Source organism: Gymnoscopelus braueri, assembly GCF_963280865.1.
Source record: "Gymnoscopelus braueri genome assembly, chromosome: 13".
Classification (NCBI taxonomy): Eukaryota; Metazoa; Chordata; class Actinopteri; order Myctophiformes; family Myctophidae; genus Gymnoscopelus; species Gymnoscopelus braueri.
This window is the reverse complement of record NC_137615.1, coordinates 12,817,798-12,830,672: the sequence shown is the minus strand read 5'-3', so window position 1 is coordinate 12,830,672 and position 12,875 is coordinate 12,817,798. Positions and strand designations below refer to the sequence as shown.

The window sequence follows — 12,875 nt, the reverse complement described above, 5'->3', positions numbered from 1 at the left end:
TATATATATATATATATATATATATATATATATATATATATATATATATATATATATATATATATATATATATATATATATATATATATATAAAAAAGTTTCATCTGTACATTGAAACTATACACACTATAGGATGCCAGGTCTACAAATGAATTTGGCATATGTCTACATAACATGCTATCTAATTTTTTTTAAATGCCTTTGCATAAGCCTGCAAGGTCGTCAAGGCTAGGGCAAGTGCTACGGACTAAGGTGGCGTCTTCAGATTACGGCGGTTACTTCCGTGTGTGTGTGTGTATGTGTTGATCATGAGAATCACACGCTTGTTGTTGTTGTTGTGTGTGTCTTTTTGGCGTCTTGTTGCAGGTGATGCTGGAGCAGATGCAAGGCCTCATGCACCTGGAGCTGTCGGGCTGCAACGACTTCACGGAGGCGGGCCTGTGGTCCAGCCTGAACGCCCGGCTCACCTCGCTCAGCGTCAGCGACTGCATCAACGTGGCGGACGACGCCATCGCCGCCATCTCCCAGCTCCTCCCCAACCTGTCGGAGCTCAGCCTGCAGGCCTATCACGTTACCGACACGGCCATGGCCTACTTCACAGCCAAACAGGTAACGCCTGGATATACTGTTACTGATGCTAACTAAGGTCAATTTAGCTCTGAGAGTGTGCAAATGTAACCAAACGGACCCTTACGTGTAGGCCTGTCACAATTATTACATCATCGCCTAATCGCAATTATTTGAGAAAATCGCAATTTTGTTTTGCATAATCACTTTTGTTTTTTGCATAATCGTCATAATTATTTCTATGTTGAAAAATGTCCATATATTTTCAAACAAATGAAATGGAGATGAAGTGGAAATTGCAGATCGACAAGCTTAAAACTGAGCCTGTAGATCGGCTATTTCCATTCATTCATGTCCATTCATGTTTTCCATTCCATTCACAGAGAAGAGGTATTTGCAACTCCTTTGGTTTCTCATGTGGGAGATTTCTCAATGGAAGTCACGGATCGCACCTTTAAATCGGCCCGCAACCCATGCAGGCAGTGTGTATTTTGTTTGTTGCGACGACGAAGAATAGACCATATTCACACGGCGGCCATGTTTCTATGAAGTCAATGAAAGTAGCCACCCCTGGTGGCGGCACTTTCAATGTTAAATTCCAATATGGCCGCCGTGTGAATATGGTCTATGGCTGCTTGTATTCTTGTTTCATGCTCATTTGTCAGCTTGTTCTACACCTCCACATCTGGGACCTGGCTGACATTTGGCCGTCATTGACATAAATGCTTTTCAATATAATATAGTCGCTGACAGGCGGAAACCCGGCCGGAAATCGGTTACTTTTCAGGAAATGAAAAAAAGAACCTGTGTTCCAATGGATCCAATGTAGCCTAGTCATTTTGTCATAAGCTTTGGTAATACAGACTTAAAGCAGCACTATGCAACTTTCCTCTTCTACCCCGGAATTGAACCCTTTTTCCCTGTGCAAGTGCTGATTTTTTTTTGCTTGCTCAGGGGATAAATTGAATCTTGACCATCAGGTAGAAAATTCATGTCAGATCCTGTGTCTAGGTGAGACATGACCTTTGACACGATCTAAATGTCTCAAATTTAGAAGAGCAGGGAGACAAAAATGCAACCACACCAGTTGTATTAGTTATATTGTATAAGCATACTCTACCATACAAATTGGACAAAATTACATTTTATTAATTAAGAAAAAGTTATATAGTGAGCTTGAACCAACCAGGGGGGGGGGGGGGTTGTTCCAGGGGGTCCCCAGAAAAAGTAGTTAATATACCATCACCAATGCGAGCTTGTACATCTGTTATTTTTGAAAATATTTGAAAAATATCGAAAATGTTTGGAAAATATTGAATAATTTAAATTTTATTTTAACATAAAATCTTCTCTTTTGGGGGTCCCCTGGCACACAACATTTTCAGATGGGGGGGGGGGGGACCGTGGCCAAATACACATCAATTTGGGGGTCCTTGGCTTGAGAACCACTGGTATAACATAACACATCTTTGTCCCCCCCACCACCAGGGCTACACCACCCACACGCTGCGCCTGCACTCCTGCTGGGAGATCACCAACCACGGCGTGGTGAACATGGTGCACAGTCTGCCCAACCTCACCGCCCTCAGCCTCTCCGGCTGCTCCAAGATCACGGACGACGGCGTGGAGCTGGTGGCCGAGAACCTGCGCAAGCTGCGCAGCCTGGACCTGTCCTGGTGCCCGCGCATCACCGACATGGCACTGGAGTACATCGCGTGTGACCTGCACAAGCTGGAGGAGCTGGTGCTGGACAGGTCAGTCAGTGTAGTGTGTGTGTGTGTGTGTGTGTGTGTGCACACGCCGGTCATAAGCAGTGTTGCCATGTCTGCTTATCATAAGCGACTTTGGGCTTTACAAGTCCCTTGTAAATGTTGGTAGTCGCGGGTTGTGGTTTTCTGGGCCTGTTTCTAAAGTGTAGTTGCTTATTTGGGGTTTGCTTCCCAATGTTGTTTACACCAGTGGTTCTCCAAACATTTTTATGTCATCATGGACCACCCAAATTAATTTGTATTTGTCCCTTCCTAACCCCCATCTGAAAATATTCATTGCCAGGAGATTTTATTTCAAGATTTCTTTTTGAAAATAGCAGATCTACAAGCTTGCAGATCAGCTATTTTCAAATAGCCGATTTAGGTTGAAAGTGCTTGTGCGGCCTATAGTGGCTTCTTTTGGGCTTGTTTTAATATAACTGGTTGCTTATTTCTCTCACAAAATCTGGCAACACTGGTCATGAGTCACATTTGGCTATGTATTTTTTCTTCTTTTTCCCCCAATTTAGTCATTATGCCAATCTAGTCCCTGTCACTGCCAACCCCTTCTGTTGGTCTGGGGACGGCGTAGACAACCATGTGTCTCCTCTCATACTCCTGAGCCAAATTCCGGTTCTCATTTCGTTAGCCTCATAGCATAATTGCCTATCGGTCAGTAATTTTTTGGCCAAATTGACATTTCTGCCTATACCTCTACTCTCCTAACACTGCTGCTTCATTGTGCCTTATTGCCTATGTCCTCAGCCTATCAGAATGCTTCTAATGCTTCCAAAATCAATACCTGCCTAAGTCATTTTAAGTAAACTTTGTGACTTAAAAGCATTCTGATAGGCTGAGGACATAGGCAATAAGGCAGGATGAATCATCAGTGTTGGGAGAGTAGAGTTAGGCAGATATATATAAAGGCAGATAAACATGACTAAAGGTCCTTACACACCGGGGCGAATTCTTCATGCGAATAAATACGTTTTTTTTTAAAACCTTATAAAGTCAATGCAAGCGTCCACATCAGTTTCGCGAAGCGAAAAAGCGTCTTTTAATTATTCGGAACGAGTCCGAATTTTGCGTATATTCGCATATTCGCCGGTGTGTAAGGACCTTTAGGCTGAATTCGTTTTTTTCTCATAATTTCTTAAGTCAACTAGATGACTTTGGCAGAGAGTGATTTTTCATTTCTTCTTTTCTGAAAACCTTGAAAATATGACTTAGACAATTATGCTATGAGGCTAACAATGTTTCTGTCTCCTCGCCTCCTCCGTCCTCCAGCCGTGACCCGGACATTGTTGAGAATTGAGAGAGGAGAGGAGAGGGGCTTGAGGAGTGAGGATACTAGTCACCTGACCAAGACGCTTCTTTTCACCGAACAGTGTTTAGGACTGTCACGATTATTCTGATTTTCAACAGAATAATTTATACAGATGCATGGAAACGAGTGTGATGATTATGCAAAAATAATTGCATTAGGTAATAATTATGACAGGCCTAACAATTATGACAGGCCTAACAGGGCCTGGGAGAACGTGTACGGTAACGTGTCCGTTGGAACACGCTATCCCTCTCCCTGGAGAACATGCGCTCTGACCCTGACCAACCTGTAGGACCGACGTTGCTGTCAGGCAGAAACCTCTTATCTCCATATTTAAACTTTTTGTGTTTTTTCGTAAATTAACGCCCTACTTCATCATACTGATACTACTGCGTCACACAAAAGCATCAAAAGTAGCAGATCCAAAACTCGAAACGCATGCAATGTTTTGCGCTATTTTTAATTTGAATACTGAAAAGTAACAGTTTTGGACATAATGAGGTTTCCACCCTACAGAGATGACCTGCACCCTACCGGCTGCCCACCCATGAACATGACCAACTGTGCAGCCCATTTTTTGGTCTTTTGGACCAGTGATGACTCAATATGTTATTGGGGACAACATTTTTGTTCCTCTATTTGATTTCACTGCAGGTGCACAAGGTTGTTAGGGTTAATGTTAGATTAGTTATTGTTAAGGTTGCCTTTGGGGGCCTTATCCAAACACAACATAAACAGAAACATATGTGGAACAAACTCCCCCTTGCAGTTAGATAGAGCTGCTGACTCGCTCCGTAATCTAAAGACTCTCCTCTTCAGACTCCACCTTAGCCTGCAGCGCTTGCCGTAGCCTTGACGACCATGCAGTCTTATGCAAAGTTAAAATGAAATTCAGATAGCATGTTATTCAGACAGATGCCAGGTTCATTCGTTGACCTGGCATCCTATAGTTTGTATAGTTTCAATGTACATATTATGTATTTTTAGACTGATGATAGTTCTTGGTTTACCTATGATCCTCCTAGATTTCTGAGGCACTACACTGCCTCTATGCATGTGATGTATTACCTTGTGTTCACCTCGCTTACTGTAAATTGCTCTGGAATAAGAGCGTCTGCTAAATGCCTAAATTGATACACTGTATGAAAGGCAATTATCATAAAATATTGCTGTGTCTGATGCAGATCAGTTGAGGAGTCAGGGCACACAGAGAGTTAAAGGGAGAATCGCAGGATCATCAGCTCATCAAACTGTGATGGAGCAGCAATTTCACCAAACATGGTGACATCATGCAGTGACAGCAGTCTCAATATGGAGATCATGTCATCCAAGGCAGCACATTATACTGTACAGCTTGGTGATAGTCGATAATATAATGTGTCATACTGACATAGCTCGCCAAGTACCAACATAATGCCACATTATGTCATGTCATTAGACCGCTAAGGCAATAAGCTATGAGAACAGATAAAAACCCAGTGCAAAACAGATGAGGAGGGAGACCAAGTTTTTTCCTCAGGCAGCAAAATAGTCATTTCTCTGTTATGCAGATATACAAGCTCATAGCGCGTCACTTTGTGCCGTGCTATGAGCTTGTAGATCTGCTATCTATTTTTTTTTAAATCATGAAACTTTGTGCAAATCTTTGATTGCATACATGTTTTAAAGCGAACCTTTTTAACTTGCTTCTGGGGGTCCCTGGGGGGGCTGAGGGTCCCTGAGCAAAATATTTTGAGATTGGGGTCCGCGGCAAAATACATATCATCTTGGGGATCCTTGACTTGAAAAAGTTTGAGCACTGATATAGCAACTGAAAACTGTAGGATGTGTAGAATCGACCTCAGGTCTTAATTAAGCCATTTTTGTGTTCAGGTGCCTAGATAAGCATGGTAAACAATAAGTATTTGAAGGCATTAGAACACTTGTTTTGCATTGTACAGTGGTCTCCCTCCTCATCTGTTTTGTTATTGGATTTTCTTGCCATCTGACTGAGCAGGTCACATATTGTACAGAGTGTACTACAGTCAGTAGTGTAGAAAAACATTATCTGACCCAGCAAAAAATCCTATCAGTAGAAGACTTGACTTTTGCAAATGACATTTATGAGTTCATACATTTTGCATGAAATTGCCTTTTTCAGCAAATTACCTCGGAACCTTCTTGCCTCAACAGCAACATGGATATGAGATCCCCAATATTACCGTCGATGAGGCCAAGTGTGTACAGTATGTTGCCTGCGATCTAAAAGTTCCAGGGAGGAAAGTTGCAGTGCTCCCGTATCGTTGCTCCCCATAGATTCCTGTCATTATAAAATATTGCTGCGCCGCACGTGGGAGGTGGCTGAAAATAAATCACGACACAGAGTGTCTCGCAGAGTAACAGCGCTCTAATAACGATGATGGGGATTGCGCTGAGCTCAGGTAAAAACTGCGTAGGCGCTCATCAGTTAGCTTGCACTGGCAAATGTTATCCTTTTATTTAGCAATGAGTTTACAAGGTAGAAGCACAGAGACAGACACGACTGGGACCCCAGAATATACAATCCTCATTTACAATCCTCATTTATATCGTGTGTGTGTGTGTGTGTGTGTGTGTGTGTGTGTGTGTGTGTGTGTGTGCGCGCATGCGTGTACGCGCGTGTGCATGTGTGGGTGTGTATTGTAAGGATCTATGTTTCACCAGAAAACGTTTGAATGTCTATACCAGGGGTTCTCAACCTGTGGGTCGGGGGGGGGGGGTCCCCACATGATTTTGGGGTGGTCCCCAGATGACAGTAAAGTGACGATTTAAGGACTTTTAAGACCTTTCTAATACAAAAACAAATTAAGAAATTAAATTAAAAAAGAACCTTACTGCATCAAAAGTAATCAACAGAGCCAAATTGTCAAATAATATAAGAAAGAGGCAAATTCTTTTTAAATAGCTGATCTACAAGCTCACAACGCCTCGTGTTGCGAGGCGTTGTGAGCTTGTAGATCGGCTATTTTAATATTTATCAAAGTAGTCAAACTAGATATAATGCCTCAACTCCTACGATTCTAAGTGCTTATCAGGGTGGGGGGTCCGCAGTTCAAATATGATTATTTGGGGGGGGGGGGGGGGGCGCGGCCTGAAAAGGTTGAGAACAACTGGTCTATACAATATAATTATTTCTTTGTTAATCAGATGCAGTCGTATCAAAGTATTGGAAGGTGTGAATGACAGTATTTTGTCTCTACTCCAGGTGTGTTCGGATCACAGACACAGGCCTGGGTTACCTGTCCACCATGTCGTCACTAAGGAGTCTCTACCTGCGCTGGTGCTGTCAGGTAATAAACACACGCACACGCACACGCACACAAAACACACGCAACTAGTACATAGAACATGCAACTTCTCACTGTTGTGGGGCAGAAACCTCTTGTCTCCTAATTAAATGTATTTATTTTTTCCCCGTAATTTAACGTCCTACTTGATCATACTACAGCGTCACGCAAAAGCATCAAAAGTAGCATATTCACAAGCTCGAAATGCGGCGCGAAGCGACACGTTTTGAGCTTGTAGATCTGCTAATTTTGCTGTTGTTGAACTTGAATCCTGAAAAGTATCAGTTTTGGACATAATGAGGTTTCCATCCGACAGAGACGATATGCTATTCCAATTCTAAGTGGCTTCATTAGAAAGCTCATGTATCTGTGTGTGTGTGTGTGTGTGTCTGCGTGTGTGTGTGCACGACTATGTGCGTAGGTGCAGGACTTCGGGCTACAGCATTTATTCGGTATGAGGAGTCTGCGTCTGCTGTCTCTCGCAGGTATGTATGTGCTCTCGTCTCCTGTTTCCATCCCTCTCCTCCTCCTCCTCCTCCATATCCTCCTGCACACACGCTCATTTAACTCTGAGTGTGTAAAAATGGACCCGTAACAGAACACCCAGGATTTCAGACGTGTATACCATTGCATTGAACCGGTAACCCGAACTGAATGAACTCAATGAGCATTCAAGGCAAATTGCCATGTCTACCTGCAGCTTGCGTCCATCTCTCCACTTGAACCCTTGTGCAGTGGTTCTCATACTTTATCGTGCCACAGACCCCCAAATTGATTTTTATTTGGTTGTCAGGCTGTCAATGATCAACACTTTGGCACGTTCATAAACGCATTTTGTGATCTTTAGATACCTCTATAAAATTACACAGTGTACATCGAAAAGCAACACAGCAGAAAACAAATGTGTGATATTTCTCCTTTCATTTTCCTGGACCGAGTATTTTACAAAGGTCTCAATCGTTCAGAAATAGTGTTTGTTCATTAGCTGGTCCACCTGGCCCTCATCGACTGCCATACATTCCATTGACCTCCCGGATGCAGTTTGCCTCCCTACGAATCTGCCAGCTGGAATTGCTGGATAGAGAAAGTTACGTAGACGACCGTACTTTTTTATAAAATATCTTGTCTTGTCTCTCCACCCTGATTATTTGTTAACCCTAGTCACCTGTGTCCTGTTTGCCCCAGCCTATCCCTGTGTTGATTGTCAGTTGATTCACCTGGGTCCTGTTAGTGCCGTGTCTATTTAAACTCCCCTGTGTTGTCAGTTCTTTGTCAGTATGTGGTTTTAGTGTCAGCGTGAGTTTAGCGATTAAGCTGTGAGCCTTCTGTATTAGGTCGAGTTCTTGCCTATGTTTTGTCAGCCCTTTTGGTTATTAAACCCTTTGAATTTAACCTTGCCTGCCTGTGCACCCTGCTTTTGGGTCCTATTCCACACTCATACCCTAACAAAAACAGACATAGACACACAACAACAAAAATAATAATTGATATTTGGCTGCGGACTCACATCTGAAAATGTTTGTGCCAGGGACCCCCAGAAGAGAAGGTTTTGTGTTAAAGATTTTCCAAAAATGTTCAAAAATAGCAGATGTACAAGCTCGCAGAGCGGCACGAAGTGACGTGCTGTGAGCTGGTATATCTGCTATTTTTTAATAGATGTGCCTGTTCAGGTTTCAGGCACAAAGTACTTGGAGGCCAGTCTATGATGTCAGGCACAATATACAGTATACAGTATATATTACTACTACATAAATCGCTACAGATTTGCTCTTACGTTTGATTGGGACGTGTCTCAATGACCTTTAAAGAGTCTGTTGAAATATCCATTGGTGTAGCAGTTTCTTATTATGGATACCCAGCGTCTCTTACTGTAGATGTGTGTTAGTAATGTCAAAGTGTAGGAGGGTTTCTGAACTGTCCACAGCCTTCCTCTGAGACACAGACCAAGTTGACAAAAAATATAACATATTATAATATAGTGAGGACCAATTATATGAAGATAGGTTGAAAATGGCTGAAGTCATCCTTTAATGTTAATGTTTGTAACATTACAGAAACTTTCTAGGTTTTCAATGTTCAGATCGGATTAGCTATCACAGTATTTAGGATGGCACAGTACCCGCCTTACATTTAAAAATATTGCTATTATTCTTCTTGCTAACAATTAAAATGGCAGCTATGTTATTTTCATTAGGGTGAGACACAATAGGAGCCGAAAGCCAATAATTCTACCCTCTTTATAATGGAACGTAACAATAAAGAATCCTGAATGAATCTTAATAGAAATTCTATGCTTGAGAGATTATTAAGGCCTGAAAATGATGATGTTTTGATGGGAATAATACAGAATGTGTAGACAATACATGTCATCCTCTGTGGCGTCCTCACAGACACACAAGTATTGTTGTTTACTATGGCAAAGGTTACCTTAAAAGTTAATGGAAAGAAAGAGAATGACATTTTGTGTCTACATTTTGTTTAAAATACAAAATGACCATCCCTTTTTGTCAGGGCTGGTATGGTAGACTTTAACGGTTTGATGTTAAACCGTTAAAGTCCCTGCCAGCCCTGACACTACCATAGCACAAATCAAATAGCCTTGTTGACTTGCTCTCTCATCACAAAAAAATACTTGTGTTACTTGTGTGTTAGTCTCGCGTAGCTAGGCAAGGCAAGGCCATTTTATTCAATTCAATGTTCTTTACACAAAACATCAAGCAAAGGAAACACAATAATACAATTATAAAATGACATTAGGATGCATAAAACAAAAGTAAAAATGAATAGATGCAGTTACAGTGCAGAGAAGAGAAAAGAGAAAAAAAAGGGAAAAATAACTCAATCAAAGGCAGCAGCAAACAGAAAGGTCTTGAGTTGTGTTTTAAAAGAAATAAGAGCTAGACGAATGGAGATCTTCGTCTACTGATACGTCAGGTGACATCTAAATTCTATGTAGCGACTAAAACGGGGTGGAAACAATTCAGATATTTAAAAGAAATTATAGCTACGTATTGCAGAACCAATGCAAAGACAATAGGGTGGTGCTTCATATTGGGATGGTGACATGATTGGTTTCACAAGCCGTGGGCGTCGGTTTGTTAGCGGACGTTCTTGTCGCTGTTGTAGCAACTACATTGAATGTACGTCAGTAGATCTCAAACTTTTTCGTGCCAAGGACCCCCAAATTGATATGTATTTGGCCGCGGACCACCCCATCTGAAAATGTTTTGTGCCAGGGAACACACACACACACACACACACACACACACACACACACACACACACACACACACACACACACACGCACACACACACGCACACACACACATTTGTGAAGGGAGAAACAGGAGTCAAGTCAGCCAGGTATTTGTACTATAGCACTGCTAACACATTAAAGGTCACTCTCTTTTTTCTCGTTTACTCTTAAGGTAACCTTTGCCACAGTGAACAACGATAAAAAAAAAAGCACCGCCATTGATAAAAAACAAAACACAGACACTGATAGAAAGCCATTGGTAAATGTAATTGGTCCTCACTAATGCTCATTATAATATGGTACCATTTTCGTCTACTTGGTCTGTGTCTCAGAGGAGAGCTGTGGACAGTTCAGATTTAAATACAAAATTTGAAATCTTGTTTGAAAAAAAACAAAAACATATCTGCCTAACGATGATGTCACTGGTAGGCGAGTTTCTGAAGTGTCCACAGCCCTCCTATAAGACACAGACCGAGTAGAAAAGAATTGTACCATTTTATAATGACTATTAGTGAGGACCAATTATATGAAGAAAATGGGTGAAGTCGTCCTTTAATCAATCAAAATGCCTCTTGTGTGCATTCTAATCGTGAAGGCATATGCAAATATAAATAAAACAGGTAGGAATTCCAAAGTTAAGATAAAATAGAGCACAGCTGGCAATTATGATTCTTCCTATCTCTGCCGTTTAGCATAAGATAGGACAAAGACTTAGGATTTGTTTCAGTAATGAGGCCTCAGGTCATGACATAGTACAGCTGAGGAGAAAGGATGGTTGCATTGCCTTTCTCCCACTGTTCAAGTTCGCCCTCTGGTGTCTACATCAGGTATCACACAATGTGAAGCCATTCAGTTACCATGGATGGACTAATTCTGATTCCCTCACCAATATCTCACTCCTCTCCTCTTTCCAATTCATGTTCGTCTTTATTTATTTTAAAAAGAATAACAATTATTTCTTAAATTAATAAGTAAATATGTTTTTAAGTTGCTAGATTCAATATTTTAATATATTTAGATTTATCATTCATCAATCATTTGATCAGACACGCCCCCTACTACAGTATAAGTAACCACATTGAACTTCAAACTCCATTTTAACCATGTAGACTCATTGAAAACACACATCCCTGGTTCTGGTGACATGTTTTATATACTATATATTAGTTTTATTCTATTTTATTTTATTTTATTTCATTTTATTCATATTTTAAATTTTTCTTCTTCTTATTATTATTATTTCATTTTTTTACTGTCTTGGGTTTACAGAAAAGAGTAGATTAAAACGACCCCAGAAGCGTTTTAAAGTGAAATACCCCTTTTAAGTATTTTTTAAATCATGTACACCATCCAGTACTTTAAGTACAAATCTGACTGAGCGACTTTCACGTAGTAATATCTGACTAACAGTATCTCGAATTTGACTCACGTACTGGAGTTGAGTACTTTGTCCTTTTATAATGGGGTGATGATCATCATTGTGTTTTGCTTTTGTATTGTCCTGTGTGTGTGTGTGTGTGTGTGTGTGTGTGCTCCAGGCTGCCCCCTGCTGACCACCACCGGCCTGTCAGGCCTGATCCAACTGCAGGAGCTGGAAGAGCTGGAGCTGACCAACTGCCCCGGAGCCACCGCCGAGCTCTTCAAGTACTACTCCCAGCACCTGCCACACTGCATGGTCATCGAGTAGAGCCACCAACCCGACCCGAACACCGCCGATACTCCGCCATACCTCCACCTTCCACCTCCACCCAACCCCCCCCCCCCCCTCCTTCTCCCCCTCGCTCTTTCCCCCCCCGCTCCCCACAAACCCCACACCATCTTCGAGGGAAAGTGCCCGGGCCGGCTGAGACCCGGCTTGACCGAAATGCCGCCCTTCCCTCCCTGACGTTAACGCTTAATGCCATGAATTTTCATCAACCGCCTTCCACCCCCTCAAAACCCTAAACCCCCTTTTGAAAAGGGGGACGACCGAAAGGCAAGATGGACAGGTGGACGGAGGGATGGATGGACGGACGGACAGACAGACAGACAGAAAGGCGAGAGGTGGGCAGACGCTGATGATCGCTGCGTACTTCCCACACCCAGAGCTATGTGACCAATGGGACAGGGGTTCCAGCGTCATTGAGGAGGTGCCTGAAACGAAAACTTCGGTACTGACGAGGGGAGGCGAGCCGCATTCCTTATTCGCAAAAAAAAAAAAAAAAAGTGGTTTCAGAAAAACGACGTTGCGTTTACAGAAAAGGGAATTTCAATACGTTTTATTTTTTAATTTTTAGGAGGGGCGTTTCTTAAAAAGACTTTGGTGGGGTTCTTTTTTGGGAGTAATCCGCCACTGACGGGAGTCAGGATACACGTGCAGATCTGGACGTGTGGCATCAAGGAGCGTGACGGAAAAAATAATAATACAATTGGAAGACTTTGTGTGGGACATGTTTCAGTTGAGGTGATGGAGGTTGCACATGCGTTGTACACTGTAAACACACACACACACACACAAACATGGGATTTGAAATAAATCAACTCCTCAAGGCCACAAGGAGTAACATCGCTATTTCCGCCACTTTGTGTAATATAGTTACCTTTTTTTTCCCAGAGGGTATAAAAGTTGAACTGTTGCTCTTGCGTGTGGGAGAGATGACAACCCAACCAGTAAGAGAGAGAGAGAGAGAGAG

At 42.1% G+C, this 12,875-nt stretch overlaps 1 protein-coding gene across 1 annotated transcript in view; it reads left to right on the top strand.

Annotated features, from left to right (window-relative positions):
* Positions 1–11,890, top strand: part of fbxl16 (F-box and leucine-rich repeat protein 16) — a gene marked incomplete at its 3' end in the record, with an annotated part of 28,235 nt that extends 16,345 nt beyond the window's left edge. The window contains exons 3-7 of the mRNA XM_080446916.1: positions 367–609; positions 2,056–2,321; positions 6,866–6,950; positions 7,369–7,432; positions 11,742–11,890. Of these exons, the coding sequence (XP_080303042.1) occupies positions 367–609; positions 2,056–2,321; positions 6,866–6,950; positions 7,369–7,432; positions 11,742–11,890 (807 nt within the window). The remainder of the gene's footprint in view (positions 1–366; positions 610–2,055; positions 2,322–6,865; positions 6,951–7,368; positions 7,433–11,741) is intronic.
* Between the last annotated feature and the right edge of the window lie 985 nt (positions 11,891–12,875).